Raw genomic sequence first — 17,868 nt, 5'->3', positions numbered from 1 at the left:
GCATTTGCACAAGAATCCCCAAACCTTTTGACAGTGATGCAGAAAAATATTAACAGTTGCACACCTCCACGTGAAACAGTCAGCTTTCTCAGGAAATTCTGGGACAATGGAAAGGCAAAGGATCCAGGTCAGACAGCAATAGAGCGGTTCTCCTGCAGCAGCCCAATTCTGTTGCAGCTCTCCTACAGTCATGAAAGCTGTTTTGTTATTGCCAAAGTCTCAAAACTAGAGGTAAACACCCAACTTCAAAAGCAAATGGCAAATATTATTCCAAAACTGGTAACTGGCAACAAGTCAATGGTAATATTTCCCATGACATAGTGAACTGGAGAATATTGTGAACATGGCCCACTACCAACCTCTAGAATATTGCTTGTGGTGAGCTGAATCTCCCACAAGGATACATAAAAAACATTTTCATTGCTGCGTCAAGCAGCTGAACCAACCCACAGCACCGAGTCAAATCTGGCTATTCTGAAGGATGGCAACATCTTCAGCAGGTTTTGCTGCGTCCCTTCTTCAGTCAGGAACTGGAGAGGCCAAAGACTAGTTGGTGACTAGAACAAACTGTTGATGCCATAAATCAGTATGAGTAATGTGGATGAACACCATGTGCCTAGAGATATCTGTGATTCAAATGACATGCATGCCCATTCAGAAACTCTGAATCATAAGTATGTATTTACATTACAGATGAATTCAAACAAAACAAAATGTGCTCCAGAACTGATAATTTAAGAGATGGGAATGTCTCATTTGCTTAGAGAGGGGGAGAGAAAAGTGAATACAACAGTAAATAAGGGAACAGGAAGTTCAAGGTATCATTACTTAATATCCTGTAAGTGACCATGAACAACAGGTTATCAGGATGATTTGGAAAAGTGTTATATTTGGTTCTGGTAAAACTCATACTTCTAATGACATGGAACAGCATGACTAAGATTCATACAAGGAAAGTTCTGCTCACCTGTTACGTTAGTTCAGTACTGGCTGGGAGAACAATAATTGGGAATAAAAAGAGAGATCCACTGGGGAAGGAGGGTGGCTGGGTTGCTGGCTACAAGGAAGGCAAGTCCTACTATGGGAAAGCATAATCATGACACTTAACTATATTATAACAGGGCTGGGGGAGAGAGTAAGAGAGCACATATCCCACATTTGAAGCCCATCCTTTTCTAAAAAGAATTTTAAATTTGTCCTTTCAATGGTTTTTCCTACGTCATGGCCACCGTCAACAATAGGCTCGCTGGACTACAGTTTCTTGGCATATCCTCTCTCCTTCCATCAACATTTGGATAATTATTAACTCTCCAGTCCTACAACTCTGCTCCTCTATTCAGTAAAGGTTGAAAGCTTCTGACCAATGCCCCTGTTATTTACATCTTTTCTTCTTTTGGCAACATAAGATGCATTCCACCTGGATCAACTGAGATACTCAGTAATACTCATCTTGTTATCTCTTCACCATTCCCGACTAAGATTGGTGGAATCTGAAATTTTCTCACAAGATGCAATAGATGCTAGCATAATTTTACATCCAACAGTAAAAGATTTTTGTTGGGCAAAGTATTCAAGGGAAATAAAGCCAGGAAGTGGGTGAAGGTTTGGGTAGGGGTGGGTCGTAAGGGGGCAAATGGAGTTTGGACATAGATCAGCAAAACCTAATTGAAAGGTAGAACAAGCCCTCATTGTTGAGGGATTTCACCTAGTTCTTGACACCCAAAGGCACATCATAATTGTGATCAAAATATCCAGCAGAATGTAGTACAGTAATTGCATACTGTAACAAAATCATTCCAAAAGATAGATAAGAAGTATCGCAGTGAACAACAGTTTTGATAAACTACAAGCAATGTACAACAAAACTGGTAACTAACAGGTACTGCAATCACAATGTTGGGTGATTAATTACTTCTTCAGCAAGGTCAGGGCAGGGCAATGTGATGGAGACACAAGAGACTGCAAATGCTAGAAGGTGGAGCAACGAACAAACAATCAGCTGGAGGAACGCAGCGGGTCAAGCAGCATCTGTGGTGAGGGGCGGGGGGTGGGAGAGGAATCGTCTACATTTCAGGTTGAAACTCATTTCAGAGTGGAGATGGCCAGGATAAAGAGGAGAGAGGGAGTCAGGGACAAAAAAAGGTGGGGAGAAAAACACCACTTTGGAACCTAGTAAATATTTATTTACCAGAACCAGCCAGACTCTTAAAAACTGACAACCTTATTACTCTGTGAATTATGAGGAGACTGAAGTTGTCTCCTAATTGCTGCAAACACATTTAACCTGCGAGAGATATCTGTGCTCACTGCTCAGGTGTGCAGTTTCGGTGAAGCAGTATGAATATCCATCCATTTTAATTAGCAAGTGTATCAGGAATGTCAACAGCTTCATTCCAAGATTTACAGGTTTGCCTCTTCTGCAAAGTTTTAGATTGACTGTAATTGCGTGCTGCATTGTGGGTCCCTAACTATCCTCTTCATGTAATATCAATTCAGCAATTCACATTAGTTTGCAGTTTCCTGATGAAGTTTAGAAACCCAGAAAATCTAATAATCTGACTGAAATTGAAGCACTCTGAACAGAATACATACATCGTGGAGTGGGAAAGCAGCAGTGTATGTGCCATTGTTCAGCAGCCTCTTAATCCCAATTTTCTTCTTTCCATCTTCTGTTGTGTATTTGCATCGAGAAAGAATGTAATAGACCTGGAGAAAGGAGAGGGTGAATATGATGTGAACAAACATTCAGCTCTCTTCCCACACATTACATCGAACAAGGAATTAATAACTCAGGATTTGGACATTTTACAAAACAAAGAGCACCAGCTTTACGGTGAACCTTAATAATGGCTATAAAACTAGTGAAGGAACCCAGTGATTCAGAAGTTAAAAGAATTCACATTTAAAAAGCACTTGAAGAAAAAAAGTGCTTTAATAAAAGTGAGGAAAATATTCAGAGGGCCAGGCACCACTGAAAGGAACAGAAGTTGTGCTTCTGATTTTATTCTCCCTGTTCCTGTGTGCCACACCTTGCTGGCTGTAGCTATTAATTATGTCTCGTGTAATTATTGGTCTGTGGGAAATAATTGTTCCTTTAATGTCGTCACCCTTTTACAGGATTGTTTCACAAAACTGGCACTTCTCGTGTTGTTTGGGAATAAAAGATGGCCATGAAAGCTGATTCCCAAATAAAGTACTTCTGCGGTTTAAATTACTGGCTATTTTCCAGCATCTTAGTGAGTCAATAAGGGAGATACCGAGACGGCGGCAGACGGTTCCAAAGGGTACGAGTAGCATTCAGTCATTTGAACAAAAATCAGGAACGAGCGACAGAGAGCATGGCGTCCCTCACTAAGTTTCATCGCTGGACTCCCATAGCCCAACAGCAGACTCCCATCTTGCTGGGATTCCCCAGCATTACACTTGGAAAATTGCCTTTCAGATACCACTCTAGGTCAGACCTGGTGTAGGATCCAAGTCTACATTGATTTCAATAGTGACTCCAGGCCTGTGGATTAAAAGATAAAAGGAAGTTATATTTCCAAATGTTTTGATTATTTGTCTCCTTTTAATTGTCTGAATGTCTCTGATTTTCAGGGACACTTAACCGTTAAGATGCTTTGACAGGAGATAAAGTTTCACCTGCATTTGTGGGTGGGGCCTCTGCACTGTACCATTTGCAGCCCAGTTGCCATCAGATCTTGCCACCACACTCAAGGTTGCCCTTGGCCAGCAAGGTCAACTCATTGCATCCTGCCCAGGTTAAGTACAGGCATGCAGCCAGTAAATCTGGGTTGAGAGTCAGGTTCAACATAACGCAGCCCAGATTTCACTGTGGAAGTGGCATAAATCAGTCCAATACACAAGGTCTTGAACCAACCTGCACAACCCTAATCGCTACCTCAGTACAACAACACTATAACTACTTTGCAATACAATGGACTGTTTTGTGTTTGTTTTAACTGTATTCTTTCTTGTATAATTTATGCTTAATTTATGTTTTTCTTCTGAATTTTGTCTCTCTAATGCTACGTGCCTGTGATGCCGCTGCAAGCAAGATTTTCACTGCATTTTTTTTTGTGCTTATGATAATAAACTCAACTTTGACATTGTGTCCACAAGAAACCCAGATTCAAAATGAAGATTAAGTGATATGGAGTTTTGGGGTGGAAGAGGGAAAAATGAGAGGAAGATTTTATCTGCTTTGTGTGAAATCATGATTTGGAAGTCTCAGTCTCTAGGGTGGGGGAAATAGTTAATCAGTGCTTCCAAAATTAATTACACGGACAATTGAGGAAAAATAATTGACAGTGCTCTGTGGAAAGAGTGGGGGAATGGGACCAAATACATTGCTCTCCAAGAAGATAGGATGAACTGAATGAGTCAAAAGTCCTTCTCCTTTGCCGTTATGTATTCTGTAAACATTGTGATAACAATACTTAATATCCCACAGTCTATTTGATACTGATCCATAACAAACAGTTTAGTATGATCATACTTACAATTCTGTTGCGAGTAGAAGGCGAGAAGAAGGTCTCTGGATTATTGATCAAGTAGAGTTCCTGCCGCTGTTTGCTGAAAGGTGCTGTGAAATAGTCTGGTTCTGGGTTTATTATTGCTGGATCCAGGCGAAATGGCTTCAGCAACCAGTCAAATGGGTTTTCCCTTGCTTGTGGAATATCATTTTCTTTTATAGGCACTTTAATATGCATAACCTCCGCATACATGGCCAGCACATCCCAAGGAGCATGGATTTTCACAAAGTAGGTTTTACCATCATCTGAATCCTGAAAGTTAATGGTCGGGCTTAGTTTGCGACAATAAACTATGAAAGTTGACACCCTTTATTTCTAAAAGTATTACAGCATCACCCTCTAGGAAGGCAAAATAATTTGGAATGGATGAGGCCGTGAGGATGTACAGTGGAAAAGCCCTTGGTCTGAATGGTCTTCTGCTGGGTTTATCCTCTAATGTCAAGCTTGAAAGCCACCCATATTTCATAAAGTGTTCTTCAATACTGCACAAGTTTTGTGTTCTTCATAAATACAATTCACAGCAGACCCCCACAGGGAGCCTGGGGACAGATCTACAAATCTGGCTGTATGCTTTGTCAGGGTGTTAAATGGCTTTCTAGATCTTCAACATAAGCAGGCAAGAGGCATTTGCACATTACTATCAAGAAACTGGGCACTTCTCAATCCAACTTATCCTGCTGGCTTCCTGTTACTCCAGGAGCTCTCAAGCTTGATGAGAACTAGGTCTAACGACTAATATCAGAGTGGCCTCCGGATCCCACCATTCGGGAACACTCATTCAAATACAGACTTCCTGATTAATTTTCCAATACTTTAACATAGTCAATAAGTTGGTCTCTGAGTTCTGTCAACTTCATTGAAAACCTTCTTCAGACATCTTTGGTCAGATGTGCCCAACAAGAAATCATTGATTAGATCAGACTACATAAATCAGCATACTAAATGTACTTAAAAATTAGTAGAATTTTATTTAAAAAACCTCATTGAACTGCATACAGTCGGCATGTTGCATTAATGGCTTTTACAATGAGACTCGATGCACATTTTACATGGCATCAATTAATGAGCCAGAATGCAAGGCCCCTCCTGTCACAGATCAGAAGCTGCCCCTGCCATGCTAGAAATACAACGCAAATCCAATACAGCTGCATCAATGCTAGATCCCCTGCCTTTCTGGTGCAGTGCAGTGGTGGTGAGCAAATTCTCAGCCAAGGTGAACAATAATGGTGACTCATGTTGAAGAGCAACTTTAACATAGTAAAACTTGTACTTCTTGGGAAAGAAAACCTCAGCCTGAGGGCGCCACATATAACCCACGTGCTTTGTCCAAGACTAAGTGTTAAGCAGCACCACAAAGGAGGAAAGATTGAGAGGCAAAGAGGTTTAAAGGGAAGGAATACCTGACAGTTGAAGGGCGAGATTGTCAATGGTGGAGTGATCAAATGAAAATGACCTTCACTTACATCTTTATTTTCAGTTTCCAGTTCAAGGCCTGTCTTCAACAGGTTCTCTTCAAATTCTTTTCTTCTTTCCTGAAAAAGAAATTCATCACAAGTAATAGAGATTGCTGACATGCTTCAAAAGGTGCTGGAATTCTAACCTCCACACACCTCAGATCAATTAATTACCAAGGTTATGTGGCAAGTGATGTAGCAAAAGCAACAGGAACCACTGGCAACCTCCTCCAGTAGTACAACTTTGTAGTCAACACCAAAATGCCAATTGGCAGGGACACCAGGCATAATTATTCTGACTTCCAATGGTCTCTTGGCCTTGCCTGCACATCCAGCCTTCCCAGGTAATGTTAAAGAACTAGAATCAGTACACCACAAATGCAATGTTGTTACATTTCTGTTCCCACATACACAGTTGCTGCAGTATATTACTCAAGTTCTCAATAGTGATGGAACCAGCAGAGTTGTAAAATTGGATACAGTTCCAGAATGAAAATGTCCAAAATAAAAAGTCGTTGACAATTACAAGTAGGATGGGAAGGCTGTGGAGAAGGCACAAAGAAAGCTGTGAAAATACTATTGGGAAAGAACAACTTCAGTTAAGTAGAGCAACTGGAAAGTTTGACATAGTCTTCTGTACGTAAAGGAAAACGAAGCATTGATTAACAAAGTTGTTCACAGTTCTGAAAATAAGCAGAAACTATTCCCACTGGCAGAAAAGTCAGCAACCCATGGTCAGATTTAAGATAATGAGCCAAGGAAGCAGAGTGTGTGGAGGTGAGGCAGGAGTGGTTTATTTAAATAATAGCAAATTGTTACCCTCGTGCAGCTTGAAAGGGTAGTGGAAATAGACAGCAACTTTGCAAAGGGGAACTGGATTCATGATAGAAAAGAAAATTACTGTAGTGGGGGAAAAAATGTAGTAGGAATAATTGGATCCAAAGAACCAACACAATCAAAGTAGGTTGAACGGCCTTCTTGTGCTTTAAGCTTGCTGCAAACTGGTGCCTCACCTTTTAAAAAACAATTCACTTATACAAACTCATCCTTGACATTTAACTCAATAAGGCCACTGCACATGCAAAAACCCGATTATAATAACAAACAGGATCACAGCCAAAATCTTGATATTATTTGGGACACCCACAAAATTGAACTGTTGCATCTAATGCCCAACAAGTAAAGGCTCCAAGTATCTGTACAGATACTAAAAGCTAACCCACCCCACCACTTGTGTTTTCTGAATGTGGTATTAGGCAGTTTAAAACAAACGACCATGAGAAAACCTTAATGCTGTGGGTGTCATCAGCTAGTAGATGGCACTTTACTGCCGGTCAAAAACAAGATAGCTTTCCTCATAAATGGATTGATTTTAATGATCTGATGTAATGTCTCATCTGAGGTGTCATTAACATTATTAAGCAATGATGGTGCCAATAGCTTAGAAGTTGCTATCTTTGCTATGGAAGCTAAGGCCAAACTTTTTAAGTCTACTTGAAAATACTTAAGATTTAATAAATCTTTTACCCATTGAACACACTTCCTCTTTCCCCTGGCATCTTTAATCCAGTGCCAGCACCCACCCATCCCTCACCCCACCCACTGGTGCGGTGTGGGCGGAGGCGCAGATTAAATGAACACCATTGATAAACCTAGCAGGCAGTCTGCAACTACAGAGAATGCTGCTGATTTCTGCTCCATAGGAATGAGCCTTGTGCGAAAGAATTCCAAAACCTCATACTTGATCAGTGACTGATTTGGTCTTGAGCAATAAACAAACAGGCAGATACATTTCCAATGAGCTTCTTCTACAAGTGACCCTGTGCACACATGATACCACATTAGAAGAAAATAGACACGGCCATCATCCACTCTGTGGGTGCAAGTAATCCTTCCTCACAGGGGACTAAGTAAGTATTTCCATGATTCATTACAACCTAGGAGGCCACTCATCCCATCAAATCTATGCTAGCTCCCACCACAGTTCCAGCAATCCCATTTATGTTCCTGTAACCCATTCTCTCACACACGCTAATTAACACCCCTTCTAATTTTCTTTTCACTACCACCTACACCATTAAGCTAATTAAACTATCAAGCAGCACATTGTCAGGATGTGGGTTGAAACCAAGATACCCAGAGACACAGGGAGAACATGTAACCTCCTCACAGAGGGTAGTGGAGGCCAGAATTGAACTGGATTGCTGGAGCTGTGTGATAATTGCACAACCTACACTGTCACTGTGCTGAGAAGATTTGACTTAGTATTGGCCATAGTGATCAAAGAGCCCCACTCCAAGTTGGGTGGGGGGAAAAAAGAAAGAGAAAATGCTGGAAGTACTCAACAAGTCACGCAGCATCTGTCAAGAGTGAAATGGATTAACATTCCAGGTCAATGTTATTGGGTGGGGGGGGGGGGTAAACTGGATGGGGTTAAAAAGGAATTGTGTTCAAAGCACATAGAGGAAATTATGGAAGTTGCTTTTGTGGGGTTATAGTCCAACAGTGTGCTACCTTAGTTTGTTGCTCCCAAGGCAACAACGCCATGATTGTTCATGAGCAACTGAAACTAAATTTCTCCTGGAATAGTCCAAAAGAGGCATTGTATAGAGAGTGATGCAGCGTGACACAATCTGATACAATTTCTACATCAGATGCACAAGATGACTTATCAGGAAGTTACCGGTCAAATTTCCAGAATGATGTAAAATAATCTGGAAATTAGTGTTATCATATTTCACTGTGGCAAGTACAGCACCAACCAAGCTAGCTGAAACAATTGGTTTTGCCCCAATCCAACTGTTAGACCCAGGTACATACTGTCTGGAGAGCAGATATATACGGCAGTTTGAAACCAAGAAAAAAAAATCACAATGATTTTAAAAAAGTGCCATATTCTCCTAATTTTCTCAGAACAATTACTTGTAAGTCAATATTATTTGACTAGGTAAGGCAGCAGGTCATCAACTTTCATGAGTACTATGTAGGGCTTGAATACCAAATATTAAAAACAATAAATGGTGTATTAAATGGCTATGCCAATCGTAATAGACTCCAAGGTAATCCATGGGAGATTTAACAAACAGAATTTGACATCAATCCACAGAAAGTTATACAAAGAAGTTAATATTAAGACAAATGACTTCTTTGAAAAAAAGAGGTAGCTTTTAACGAGTTTGTTTAAACAAGGCAGAAAGAGGGTGAAAGGTTTAGGGAGGGAATTTCGGAGCTGAGCAGCTGAATGTTTGGCTGCCAATTTTGTGCGATTATATTTGGCAATGATCAAGTGCACAGAATTTGAGCAGCAGAGATATTTCTGAGTTCTGATGAAGGATCTTCATCCAGAAACATCAACTCTGTTTCTCTTCCTGCCCAACTTGCTGACTGTTTTTATTGCAATGATCTTCAGATACATCTGAAATGAGATTACAAAGAGAGGTGCAAAAACACAGAAGGATTTGAGAACAAGGACTGGAAAGTATATTTTAAAAATATAACTCAAAATACTGCTGAACTGGAAGATGAAGTTGGCCTGCAAGTGATGAGGAGTGAATGAGATTGGGTGTGTCATGTCACAGGAACTATGGTCGTGGATGTAACAGCAGATTAGAAAAAGGGAGGCAGGCCAGATCAGGGGAGATTTGACACACAGCCATACTACAAACTGGTGCGACATAATCTCATCTGTAAACACAAGTCTGTACCAACAACAGTGTATAGATAACACAAGTCTGTACTTATAATGGTGTACAGATAACAATTGCACAAGATAAAACAAATAAAACACTGGAGTTCATTTCTAGGATTCAGGAAGAGTTCAGTGATACCCACAAACTAGATGTTTGACTTCAATTTAGAATCTTAGTGCTGGGTACATTCATCCCATCACACGCATTTCAGCAGTTTGATAGAACTGACCATTTAGCTCCACCCATGTATTTTTTGCTCTTGGCTTGCAGTTTCCCCAAGGGATTAATGCAATTCTCTTCAGAAACTGCCTCCACTTCCCTTTAAGGCAGTGCATTCCAATCATTACTCACTGCATAAAATTTAACTTCCTGTCAGCCTACATTTTAAAGCTCCTGCAGACATTTGCTGCAGTAATATTAAGTTTTAGTAGTGCCGCCATTGAATAAAGCTTAAAGAGAGCCCTTCTGTTCATCTGTACTATTCATTCATTTAAAGATATTCACTTTATTCTTCACAGTACCACACCCATCTCTGCAGCAAACAGGTCTGTGTGGACCGTACGACAATACCACAAGGCGGCAGCAGTCCAGTACACACCAACCTGATCCACAGGACTGATTAAAATCAGCTGCTGGCACTTCTTTGCCAACCACTGCAATAATTATTGGTAACCGAGGTCCGCAAGATGCATTTTCAACTGTCAAGTCCATCTATTTGAAACACCCATAAATGACATCAGGCTGAGAGTGTCAAATTTTCATTTTACTAAGTGCTATTCACTACAGCAGATATCTGTGCAAAAACTATCACATCTCAACAGCAAAACTCTGCATTTACATAATTCCTTTAACGTACTGAATGCCCAGAGGATGAGAACAAAGGCTGAAAGATGAACAGAAAGCAAGAAAGGAGAATTTGCATTCCCACATACACACACCCACCCAGAAATTCTTTACAGCCCTTCCTCCAATTTACAGAAGGGATGTGTACTGGAAAATGTTTCCTTAAGCAAATTTTGTAAACTGAGAAGACTAGGTGAAATGCACTACGGGCATTTTGGTAGTGCATTCCAATGTATGGAGGTACATGTTATTTGTCACAGTGAAAAATAGCTTTGTCAAATCGGAGACATGTGCCCCAAAAGTCATGGCAAAAATTCATAAATAGAGGAATTACTATGATACCAATAAATGTACATTGAAATATTGCTGTACAGTGGCCTGTCTACTGGCAGCATTATTCTATCACTCAAGGCTCCAGGTATCACAAGGATTAGGAAGGCCCGTGTATGTAAGTGTGCAGATAGATCTTTCTTCCGGAGGAAAATGAACAAGTCAAGGCTCATGGTCAGGGGTGGAGTCAGTCAGGGCAGGAAGGAGAAGGGAAGACGAGGGGATTGGGAAATTAATAAAAGCATTTCAGAGACACGATCAGGATATAAAATCATGCAATTTTAAAGGGGTCGTTGGAACTGAAGCTCCAAAAGATTCAGAAACAAAAGTCTTTGAAGGTGGCAGGGCACAGAACCAGGTTTACAGAAACAGTGGTTCAGAGTACAAAAGCAAAGTTGGCTCAGTGCTTACAAACCTGGGGTTAGGCTTCTGCTGCAGCATCATGAACCATACTCTACATCAGTTTAGGACCGTCAGGGTGCGACTTACCCTGGTGTCACACCCCCAATGAGGTCATGAGGCTTGAGAAGAGGTTAGATTAAAGTGGATGAAGGAGAAACTTAATACCGACATTCAGAATTAGGAAGGGGTTTTGCTGAAGTGAAAAAAGGAGACACTTCTATAGGTTGTGTAGGAACTGAGAGGCCTAGGTGGATAGGTGCACTAGTCTTTGGGAAGTTGAGAGGACAGTTAGTAAATCACATGGGATTCTAGGCTTTATAAGTAGAGGCACAGAAAACAAGAGAGAGGTTACACTGAAAATGCATAAAAGACTGGTTAGGCCACTAACGTAGATCATGTCTACTTCTCGTCGGTGTACTTTAGGGAACACATGAAGGTCTGACGTTGAATGGTTCTAGGGATGAGGGGTTTGCGCTACAAGGCTGTTCTCCAGGAGCAAAGAAAGTTGAGGGGATGAAAATCAAAACAACTGCAGATACTTCAGTGCTGCCAAGGTCAGCTTTACAAACACAGAGTTGGGTTTAACCAACTTTCACTTCAGCTGGGGAGAGATGTCAAATCCAGGATAGCATATTTTCTTACTGGCCATATTCACTGAGCCTGAGAGGAAACACTTAAATTAATTGAAGATTTTTAAAAACTGCAGATGCTGGAAATCTGAAATAAAAATGGAAAAAAAATGTTCAAAATACTCAGTAGGTCAGGCGGCAGCAGTGGAAAGAGAAACAAAGTTAACATTTCAGGTCAAAGACCTTTTGTCAGAACTTGTCTGATGAAGGATCTTTCACTGTGTGTTTCAATGTACACGTGGCTAATAAGTAAATATCTAAATTAAATAATCTTAACTCTGTTTTTCTTTCCACAGATGCTGCCTGACCTGCTGAGTATTTCCAAAGTTGAGGGGAGATTTGACAGAGATGCACATTTGACTATGTTACAGGGGGGTTTGAGTTCCTAGAAAACAGTCTGTATCACGATTTTCCATAACGTGAAGTTGCATCATCTGCACACGAGTCAAGAAATAAGAGTGAACAAAATAAATTGTGTTTACTGATTTACTTTTTTTCACCCCCCAACACACACACAAATTACATGAGTCACAGAGTCACACAGCACAGAAACAGACCCTACACTCAATTGGTCCTTGTCGACTAAGCTGCCTGTCTCAGCTAGTCCTATTTACCAGATATCTCTCTAAATCTTTCCTATCCATATACCTGTCCCGATGCCTTTTAAAGTGAATTTTTAAAGTGAGTGAGAGTTAATTTTATTCCATATCTCAAATTTATAGGTAGTGACTTGTGAATTCTGAAATGGCAAATATCCGGAGGGGTCATCTGTTCAAGGTCAGGACAGATTTAGACAGGGGCAAAATGGAAGTTAGTGCATTAGAGAATAGTTCAAGGATCAGAAGACACATTTCTAATGTGATAGGCAAAAGCCATGCTTTGGGGTTGGTGGGGGAGGGGGGAGGGGATGAACAGACTGTATCAAAAAGAGAGCGGTATAATCTCCTGTGATGCAAGTCCAGTGATTTGCATTTTAAAAAAATTGATGCAGCATTATGAAACAGATTTATTAGCAACCCTCAGAAGGAATGGCTATGTTTGAAAAAGGAAAAAACTGCTGGGTTATGGGGAGACAGTTGGGGAGATAGATTAATGAAATAGCTTTACCAAAAAAATAACTGAGACATTACGTGTTGATTGGCCTCCTTATAGTGCTGCAAGAATTAATGATTTGAAACAAGTCTTTTCAAACGCAGTGATACAGAGCGGTTGACCTGGGGAAAATGGCTGACACAATAGCACCAGTTCTCAAAACAACAATGGGCGAGCCTTGTTTGTATTTAGGATAATTAGTAAATAAGTTTCAACAGCAGAATTTTAGCATATTCCTTCAACTTAAATATTTATGGCAGTTAGAAGACTTTCCATGATTCAGTACATTCCAATCTAACACTGAGTAAACATTTCAAATTTATTTCTTGCTCTTCGTCCTTCAAGCACTACACTGTGCTCTAAATAAAGAGTTCAAGCTTGTATCTGATTGCAAGCAATTTCATTTTTTTGACCAAGTCACATTCTGTATGCTCCACCTTGAGCTGCATTTACTGTGAAAATACTTCAATTACAATCTCAATTTGTTGGCATGTTGTGTCCTGTTACAATTAGATCTGGTGGTAGATGATTGTTGCCACGTAATTATACCTAGTTTTCAGGTTTACAATCAGCCTGTTGTTTCTATTTACATTACATAATTATTTTATGCAAGAACAACAGTGAGTTATTTGTTTTATTACTAATATATTGTTATTGTAACTGTCAATTTGCACACAAGAAGTTCTTATAAACTTCAATGTGAAAATGGCTGTATCATTTCTTTAAGTGACGTTGACAAAGGGAAAAATATTAAGGGAAATACAGAGAGCTCTTCCCAACCATTACCACCCTGGTCACCTTCAAAGATAATATATTATATTATAAATATAATAATATAGTGTGGAAACATTCTATTTGTGCATCTCTTTTGAGATTTAACACATGCTTAATTGAGGAGCAGGACATTGCAAGAATAGGTCCTGTTTTACTGGTACCCAGAGCTATAAGAACTCCGAATCAATTTCAAGAGGGAAGAGCAGGGGTAATGTTTGGATTGGACATTCAACCGGGTGGAAAGATGACCAAGTTCTCAAAAAGTTTAAGACTATCCATGTGGGATGCTCAGAAGAAGAATACCGATCTGTCCATGTGCTTGCAAGCATCAGAATGTTCGATGTGGGTGTTAGCAATGAAATAAGAGGAGCAGAAGATGTAAATGGAAAGAAAGCAAGAGGTAGAATAAAGCATTCCTGGCAACAGGCGAGATTTGCAAATTGGGTCCAGGTTGCACACTCCCAGATTTAGCCAGAGGTGAACCTGATGGGGTGGGTTGGGAATGTAGGGGTTCACGTGCACAGCTAACCATTGAAGTAAAAGCTTTGGTTTAGATCAGTGATAGACCATCAACTTTGTTGAAAGCAACTTCATTTTTGTAGGGCTGTTAAAGCAAAAATGCCCCAAGATGTTCCATAGGAATCCTATCAAACAAAAACTGAACTACAAAAGGGAGATATTGGAACAAACAATGGAAAAAAAATGACCAAAGTAGTTTTAACATTTTATAAACACTTAGAATTGAAAACAGGGCTGGCAGTTCAACAGTGTCTAGATGAATCTAAACTAAGAGCCAGCATAAAATCAGCCAGCACAGGAATGGTGTGTGAATGGGAGTCTGACAGATTTAGATCACTGGCAGTATTGAAGGGCCTCAAATTTTTACAGTGAAAAAGAATCCAATTGGACGGTACAGCAGCAACCTTGGAAATGTGCTGGGATGGAGAGGTAGAGTCTAGTTAAACACCTATGGATTGCGAGCTCATGTCAGCTGATGAAGCTGACAAAGGGTTGCTTGTGAAGGAAGAATAGAAGTTCCAAAGGCGTTTGTGCCACATGTGGAGAAGAACTAGTGTGAAGAAATAACACAGCCAAATTGCAATGTTAGCCTTTCTGTGACATTCCTCCATCAGCTATTTCCATAGCAGAATCAAATTTAAAATGAATAGATTAATATACACTCAAAGATAATGCCATGTATTCATGTTGAACATTTGCACACCGGCATGACAAACATATCAACAGAGCTGTGACAGAGCAGTAATGCACTGGATGGTGTTGTTTTCCAAAAAGACAAAGTCAGAGTCAGTGAGCTATGCAGCCCACAGGTAAGAGAATGGTAATGCAAATCATTGACATTGGGCAATCTTTTCATGTAGGCAGGGTCCAGCCCATGATCTTAATGAGGTGAATCATGCCAGGTCTGGATGTGTTTTTTTATATATCTACACATATTTAAAGTTAGTACAAATTCTCTGGTTACAGCTTTTTTTTAAAAATGTATCTGAATTGATCAAGCAGTTTTCATTAGCCTCAAGTTTGAGAACAAAGGGCAAACTCTGAATTTTGACCAGGGTAGTCTAATCCTTTAAGAACAAAGATGACAACAGCATAGGAATGACACACTAATCTGAATGGGTAGATTTGCACTCAACCAGTAAATGCTTGAAAAGTCTTTCAACACCAAAACATTGTCACAATTAGAGAAAATTAACTATTGTACAACTAATTTCCCTATAAATATAAAGCATTCAACACACGAACACAAGAAATAGCAGCAGGAGCTAACCAAACAAACCCTCAAGGCTATTACACCATTCAGTAAGATTGTTCCCGGTGCTCAGCTCAAATCCATGCTCCTGTACCATCCCTATATCCTGCTATTTTGTTGACATTCAAAAATTAATGGAGTTAGAGTTATGCAGGACAGAAAGTAGACCTTTCGCCCACCACTTCCACACTGACCCAATGGTCAAGTGCCCATTTACACTCATCAAATTCTTATCCCATTTTATTCTCCCCATATTGCCATTGACTCCCCTTCCAGATTCCACTGCTCACCAACACACCAGGAGCAATTTACAGAGGCCAATTAAACTGCAATCCCCACATCTTGGAGTGCGAGAGAAAAAACCCACACAGGCACATTGAAAACAGCAAACTCCATGCTGATTGCATGTAGGCAAAGATCAAAGTCCAGTTGCTTGAGCTACAAGGCAACAGCACTAACTGTTGCATCACTGTACTGCTTCAAATGTCAGTGGGGAACTTGAAAGTAAAAGTGTTGAGTCTTTAAAGCAAGGTAAAAACAGATACAATATTCTAAAATGGTAATGTGCCCCGTGCATTTTTTTGGCAAGTGAGTTAAGATCCAGGGGTTGATCTCTTCATTGCTGTGAACCCATTTATACCATATTGGTATTATGTAGCTGCTTTATATTAACAAATAGTACAAAAACAAAGTGCTTCCACAGTTATAGCAAAAGGAAAAGAGTAAATAAAGTTAACATTGGTCTGAGGGGAAGTGGGAAATAGAGAAATGACAAGGTATTATTTTGATCAGTCTTCACAGTAGAAGACAGTAAAAACATCTCAATAATAACAAATCAAAAGGCTGCAGAAATGGAGGAACTTAAAAAAAGGTTTATCACTAGAAAAAGTGTACAAGGCAAACTAATGGGAATTAAAGCCAAAAAGTCCCTGGACCTGATGTCCTACATACTTGGATCTTAAATGGAAGTAGGCACAGGAGAGAGCCAAAGCATTGGCTACATAACATTTTCTAAAGCAGAATCAATGTAGCTTTATGAAAAGAAAATGTTTTACAAAGTTGCTGGAGATTTTTGAGGAAGTAACTAACAGGATGGATAAAAGGGGAACCTGTAGATGTAATTTTTTTTATTATTATTATTTCCAGTAGGTATTCACAAGACTAGAGTACACGGGGCTAGGCATATATATTTCAGCAGGGAGGAGGAGTGGCTAACTAACAGACTAAAGAAAATCAAGATTTTCTGAATTGGGCAATTAGTAGTGTCCCACAGGATCATACAGGGGCCACAACTATTTATCAAATCTATGCTAATGACTTGGATGAAGAGATTGGAAATCTGGCTGCAGGACACTCAATGATACTTCGAGGTAAACTAGCACATTGTGTGGAGGGCACAAAGGGCTTGCAAAGGTTTATCAATGGATTAAGTGAGTAGGCCAGCAGTTGGGACATGGACATCACATTTGAAATGTGAGGTTATACACCTTAAAAAGAAGACTGGAAAAAGAAAGCAAATATTATTTAAATGGAGAGAGACTACAAAAATGTTATGGGTACTGAAGGACCTTGGGGTGCTAATACCTGAAACACAAGTTTGGTATTGGTATATTATTGTCACTTGTACTGAGGTACAGTGAAAAAACGTGTCTTGCATACCAATCGTACAGGTCAATTCATTACACAGTGCAGTTACATTGAGTTAGTACAGAGTACATTGAGGTAGTACAGGTAAAAACGATAACAGTACAGAGTAAAGTGGCACAGCTATAGAGGAAGTGTGTTGCAGGTAGACAAATTATTAACCATGTACAGCAAGTAATTAGCAATGTTAATGTAAAATAATTGGCCTTTATTGCAAGGGGCACAGAGCATAAAAGTACAGATGTTCTTATGTAATTTTACTGGGTTGATGAGACTATCTGAAATACTGTATACAGTTTTGGTCTACCTATTTAAGGAAGGAGGCTGTGCAGAAATGATTCACCAGGCTGATTTCTGGGAGAAGGAAATTGATGTGTAAGGAAAGGTTGACTAGGTTGGGCCTATACTCATTGGAGTATGAAAGAACAAGTCGTAATTTCATTGAAACATATAAAGATTCTGAAGGGGGTGACAGGGTGGATGTTGAGAGTACTTTCGCTAGTGGGGATATCCAGAACTAGGAGGCATTGTTTCAGAATAAGTAATTGTCCATTTCAAATGGAGATGATGACGATTTTCTCCTTTTAGAACTTGTGAATCTTTAGAATTCTCCATCCCATAGAGCTCTAGAGCAAGAGTCAGAATATATTCAAGGTGGAGACTATCAGTTTAAACAAGTCAAGGGGTATGGCGAGAGAGTGGGTA

The 17,868-nt window shown here is 39.9% G+C and overlaps 1 protein-coding gene across 4 annotated transcripts in view; it reads right to left on the bottom strand.

Moving 5' to 3' along the window:
- The window catches only part of ano5a (anoctamin 5a), a 117,393-nt gene that overhangs the window by 39,858 nt on the left and 59,667 nt on the right, over nt 1–17,868 (bottom strand). For all 4 annotated transcript variants that reach the window (XM_052029294.1, XM_052029296.1, XM_052029293.1 and 1 more), the window contains 3 exons: nt 5,999–6,067; nt 4,503–4,787; nt 2,593–2,706 (listed from right to left, as the gene is read on the bottom strand). In XM_052029294.1, coding sequence (XP_051885254.1) covers nt 2,593–2,706; nt 4,503–4,787; nt 5,999–6,067 — 468 coding nt within the window. The remainder of the gene's footprint in view (nt 1–2,592; nt 2,707–4,502; nt 4,788–5,998; nt 6,068–17,868) is intronic.

The sequence above is a fragment of the Pristis pectinata genome, chromosome 14 (genome assembly GCF_009764475.1).
Source record: "Pristis pectinata isolate sPriPec2 chromosome 14, sPriPec2.1.pri, whole genome shotgun sequence".
NCBI classification, from domain to species: Eukaryota; Metazoa; Chordata; class Chondrichthyes; order Rhinopristiformes; family Pristidae; genus Pristis; species Pristis pectinata.
Note: the sequence above shows the minus strand (reverse complement) of the source record. Positions and strands in the feature narration are given on the sequence as shown.